This window comes from Phacochoerus africanus, chromosome 2 (genome assembly GCF_016906955.1).
Source record: "Phacochoerus africanus isolate WHEZ1 chromosome 2, ROS_Pafr_v1, whole genome shotgun sequence".
In the NCBI taxonomy this organism is placed as follows: Eukaryota; Metazoa; Chordata; class Mammalia; order Artiodactyla; family Suidae; genus Phacochoerus; species Phacochoerus africanus.
The window spans coordinates 192483005-192488676 of NC_062545.1; the positions used below are offsets into that span (position 1 = coordinate 192483005).

General features: G+C 49.9%; 1 protein-coding gene across 1 annotated transcript; it reads right to left on the reverse strand.

Annotated features, from left to right (window-relative positions):
* Positions 1 to 898: 898 nt before the first annotated feature.
* On the reverse strand, positions 899 to 2497 carry TMEM30B (transmembrane protein 30B). The gene has a single exon (XM_047767475.1). It carries the CDS (start codon positions 2165 to 2167, stop codon positions 1106 to 1108), a length of 1062 nt encoding a protein of 353 aa, XP_047623431.1. The 5' UTR covers positions 2168 to 2497; the 3' UTR covers positions 899 to 1105.
* Between the last annotated feature and the right edge of the window lie 3175 nt (positions 2498 to 5672).

The following is a 5672-nucleotide window of genomic DNA, read 5'->3' on the forward strand; positions in this document are numbered from 1 at the left end:
ATGACAAAGAGAACCAAGTCAGCAGTCAAGAGACATGACCTGGCTTTAGGGAAATTACTTTCCCTAGAAGGTCCCTTCCAGCTACCTGATTCTAAGGTTAAAATATCCCCTTTGAGCTGTACAAGCTGACCTGGCATTTTCAAGTTTCTACACAGTCCCTGGCCAAAAAAATAAAATAAAAAAAAAAAAAACAAATTTCTCACAAATATCAAACGAATTGGTACAGACCCCTGTTCTGCAAAACTGTATGCCAACTATTTGTTTTCACTCATTCTGCACATTATAGAGAGCTTCCTATGTTCAACGAGGAGAGCTAGACCAAACCAGCAACATTGTGCTAGTCACTGCTCCTGGGAACAAATGACCAGTTGCCTGAAAAACCGGACTGAGTGACTACTTCGGACCCAGCCTCCCACAAATGCGCAAATAGGGAAACAGGCAGTATCCTCTCTACTCCCTGGTTCAGAGCCCCAATTCCCAAGTTTGAGGGAACACAGGGGAATCTCCAGATGGGCTGGTTTAAACTGCAGCTTCGAGGATCTCCCCACAGCCTTGTTGTCAGAATTTCTGGGGCCCCCTAATCCATCTACGCTTTAAACGAGTGTGTTCTCCCTACCCCTCCATGCCTTTGCTGGTTATTTGTGGGTTTCATTTTCTACCCCCCCCCCCCAAAAAAAAGGGAAAGAAAACCACTGTATAGAAGTGGTTAAAGCTCTAGAGTCAGAGCCAGGAACCAAGTTGCTGCTGCATCTCAAATGAGTTCTCTAACGTCTAGGTCTAGCTCTTCATTAGATGGGCGCTGAATAAGAGCAGTCCCAACTGTCCCTTCTGCTCTCCAAGAACCTAACATGTCAACTCAGTAAATGGTGAAGGAGATGGGGAGAAGCGGCCGGGATGTCTCACTCTACCAGTTCAAACACCCCAGAAAAGTCTGGAGGCCCCGGATTGGATGTAATTCCTCTCTCTCTGGTCTCCTCATCCACAACAGGAGGCCAAGTGAAGCGAGGCTGGAATTGGGTGAGAGTCAAAAAGATAGAAACCCAAAAGAAGCCTGCAAGAGAGCTGAAGCAAGAAGCTTTCAGAAAGGGTACTTTGAAAGCAGGAGTTACTCGTCCTCCTCGTCCTCGTCGTTCTGGTCCTGGTAGCGAATGTAGACGACCAGCATGACAAAGCCCGTGAGGATGCAGAGGGAGCCAACCACCAGGTAGGCGATGCCCAGGAAGGGGTTCTTGCCGCCCATCCACGAGATGCTGCTGAAGATGATGAGCTTGTGGCCGCCGAAGGCGCGCACCGGGTAGTTGTAGGTGATGTTGACGCGGTAGGCGCCCCGTGGCAGCCCGGCGGAGTAGTTGCCCTGGCGGATGCGCGCGTACAGCTTGCGGAACGTGGGCAGAGCGGCAGTGCGCATCCACACCACGAAGTCCTGGTTGATGAAGCCGGTGTTGTTGGGGTCGGGGCTGAGCTCGTAGACCGGCCGGTGCCAGTTGGGCGGGGGCGCGGTGCCCCGGAAGGCTAGCGCCAGACTGCCGTTCACCAGCGGCGGGTTGCGGAACTTGACGTGGTAGTCGGTCCACCAGGCGATGCCCGTGCGGTCGAGCGGCACCTCGACGTAGGGCCCGCCGGGCTGGCGCTGGTACCACAGCGAGAAGGAGTCGTTGAAGAGGCTGTTGGCGATGGCGCCGCAGGGCGCGATGGGCAGGCCGGCCGCGCTGAGTTGGTAGGGGGCGCACTCGTTGACCGGGTGCCGCAGGGCGCTCGGCAGCCCACTCAGCTGTGCGTCGTCGCGGGACACGCCGTAGCGCCGGTTGTTCTGGTAGAAGTTGGTCAGCTCGTAGTAGAGGTACACGGGGCCCTGGAAGAGCTCGGGCAGAGAGAAGTACCAGGCGCATGAGCAGCGGGGCGGCGGCGCGCGGCCCTGCCCGGCCGCGGCGCACACCGAGCAGTTGCTGAGGCCCGAGTCGCCGGTATAGTCGTACTCGAGCTCCTTGATGCCATTGGAAGAGTAGTAGAGGCCCAGGCCCAGGCCGATGAAGGCCAGGCCCGCGCAGAAGAAGAGCGGCAACGCGATGCTGGCTGACAGCAGCGGCTGCCAGGCGGGGAGGCGCTGCTGCGTGAACGCGGTGTTGTCCGGCTGGTGCGCGCCCCGAGCCGTGGCGCTCCAGGTCATGGCTGCCGCGCGGACCGACGCGGGGGCGTACGGATGGAGCCGCCCGGGGGCTTCTCCCCCTCCGCGCTAGGCGAGCCCGGGGTTACCCCCGGGGCAAGTCGCCGCCTGCTCAGGTGAGTTCTGGCCCCGCCTCCGGCCCCCGCACAGGTGAGGCTTGGTGCTAGGTCCTCCGTGCAGTGACCGGACCCCTCAGTTCCGCCTTGGCGCAGGTGCTCAGACGGCTCCGCCCCTATGAGTGATCGGGAACCGCGCCCCGCCTCTACGGAGGTGAGCTGGCGGGGAGTTCCTTACCTCACCTGGCAGCCCAGGGCTGCTTTTCCTCCCCGCCAGGGTGGCTCTGGACGCCAGCTCCTCCTCCCCAAGGTGAGTGGCGGCCCTAGGCTGCGACTGAGCGGCTTATACCCTGTTCAGGTACTTCTTTCCCTTCCGCCTTCTGAGTGACTGGAGTGCCCGGGCCAGTCTTGCCTGAAATCGTAGAAGCTGCAGCCCCCATCGCAAAGTTCCACCGTGAGTTCTGGAGACTTGAAGATTTCAGGTAATTAATCCTCTTTTATCTCAAAGGAAATGAAAACGTCTTTAGGCCCTCTCTTCTTTGTGGGTTAACTTATGGACCCTCTTTCAGTCAACTTTAGCCACAAATTGTAATGCTCTGGGATTGCACTCTGGTAAATCTGTTTCGAATTGAAAGCCTGCGTTCAAATTCTAGCATTTTTTTTTTTAAGGGAAAATGATTTTTCTGGCCAGGTGCCCCAATTAGGTGGGATAACTGAGAAAAGTGGAAACTTCTCTGAAAATAATATGACTCCAAAAAGAGAATCAATGAAAGCAAGATGTTCAGAGCCTTTAAATATCTCTCAAGTTAGTGGAGAAACCATACAAGGAGAAAAATGCCCTGGACTACGTGTGATTTTTTTTTTTTTTTTCCTTTTCAGATTATTTGCCTGACTGGAAAAAGGTCCCATCCAAGGTCCCAAAAGACCCAGCTGCTATCCACAGGCAAGGATGCTGGGGCTGTTTGGCCAAAGGAGATGACCTTCAAGGATTTATAGGACTTATTGGAAAGAAAACCCAAATTAACTCTGAACATTTCTTGGGATTCTGGCTTTTATATTTAGGTTGGTAAAGTATACACAAGGGATTATCTGGCTATTTCAGCTTTGTTCTAAATCCTCCTTATGTATTGAGGTGTTCCTGAGTCTCTTTGAGCTCAGAGAATGCTTGAATTTTTCTGATATTCAAATAGCTTGAATATTTTCTGAGTTACACTCTGCACTTAGAATAATACATTACATTCAGGAGTCATTCAAAATCCACTGAAATTTGGAAAGTCAAAATTCTTGCTAAATTGAGCAACAGGATTTTGGTTTTATTTTTTAATTTTTTTTTGGTTTTATTTTGTTTTTAGCATCTTTCAAGTATTAGCCCTATGCTAAGCAATGTAGAAGACAAGAAAATTAGGCTGAAAAAGACCCTTGACCTCAAAACATTTGCAGTCTAACAAGGGACATATTACTTAGGAGTAAAAAAGAATCAAAATAGCCAACAGACAATATATACTCAAGTACCAAATGGTGCTTTATAAGAATGATACTAAAAGTTAAAAGTAGCATCATTTTAACAATGGAAAATTCATTCCATCTTGTTGAATAGAATGCATATGAGTTGGAAGCTTTGGCTGTTAGTGAATATGAGGGAGACTTGATGACTTGATTTCCACTTCCCTTACTTCTAATCATACCCCAAGGGAGGAAATGTCCAGTATTGTCAACAGGTTCCTACAGTGTGATCCAGTCTGTACTACACCCATTTTCCAGTAAGATAAATGAATAAATAGTTCTCTGTATCATTTTGGTGGCTTCCACCCACCCCTATATCATCGAGTCATCAGTTGGCTTGACACAGAGTCCACAAAACCAGTCTCTAGGAAGGAATTCAGTTCCCCAAACTTAATCTAGTGGAATTTTAAGTCTAACCACTGCCCTGAGGTGTGAGTCCTCCTGTAGAGTTGAGAGCCTTGATAGCTTTCCCCTGAGGCACCCCATATTTCATTAATTATTTTCCTTTTATTCATTTTATTTATATTTTTACTTTCATTTTCAAAATGAATATTATTATTATTTTTGTCTTCTTAGTGCCGCACCCACAGCATATGGAGGTTCCCAGGCTAGAGGTCCAATTGGAGCTGTAGCCATTGGCCTACTCCACAGCCACAGCAATGCCAGATCCGAGCCATGTCTGTCACTTACACCACAGCTCATGGCAAGGCCGGATCGCTAACCCACTGAGCAAGGCTAGGGATTGAAACTGCAACCTCATTGTTCCGAGTCAGATTGGTTTCCGCGGTGCCATGACGGGAATTCCCATATTATTTTTTATTTTATTTATTCATTTTATTCATAGTTTATTCATTCCCATAACTAAGTTAACACCAGGGTGCCCCAGAAGCTAAAAGAAGAAACTGTTTCAGGACAGGGGCTAATCAACAGGGTGAAGCACAGCTGAGGTTTCGAGTGAGAGAAGAAATGAAAAGCCACCATCGGATCCAACTCCTGTGGAAACGATTTGGGTGGTGGTGTGGGAGGAGTCAGGCTGTCTCAGGCAAGGGAAAGAGGACATGGGACAGCCAAAGTAGGACAACTACTTTGGAAGAATCGGGGAGGGAGGAGGAGAAAGGCAAGTGGTTCTCACTTAGAAGAGTATGTATCCTAAGGGAATAGCTTCTTTATAGATGGCAGCAAAGGTTTATTGTGAGGGAAATAGGAGTTCAGGCAAGGTTGAAGAGAAAGGCATGCAATGAGCAGGGGCAGGCAGGAGGCGCTAGGTCTGCAGAGCAGGTGCAGGGTCAGCTCAGCTCTGAAACGGGAGGCAGGGAGTAAGGATGGATGCAGAGTGCAACAGTGCTTTGGGCTCAGCTCTAGGGGAGAATTTCTTTCTGTGCAGTAAGAGGCATGGGGGGTGGGGAGGGAAAGCATGAGACTAGGGAGGACTTTGAGGAGTGGAAGAGGGACGATGAGAAAGGATGCTGGGTAGCTTTGTCTCAGGGAGTCCCGCATCCCAGGCTGGGAGAAGGCAAGTGATAGAACACACTCAGCGCAGGGGAGCTTTAAGCACAGGTGAATTAGAAACGAAGGTTTAAGATATTAGTTTTTGTGGACAGGGTGGCTAAACTGATAGGCCTTAATATTTAAGCAGAGTAGCAAAGAAAATGAAATAGAGCTGGGAATCAAAAGAAAGCATAGGGACCAGCTGACTGGCAGCCCTAATGATGTTAATGAGTAGGTGGCATGAAAGCTGGGAGGGGAAAATCCCTGGTATGAGATGGGATGTTAAGGATTTAGCAGGTGGTGCGGTGCCGAGATCCATGGATATGTCATATTTTCTCCTCCAGCTTGTAAGTTCTGAGACGTCAGGGATCTGGTGTGCATGGCTTTGTCCCTCAGAGTTCAGTGTAAAAGGAGGGCCCTGACCTCTTGTCTTTCACTTGGTTACATGTTATCATGATGCA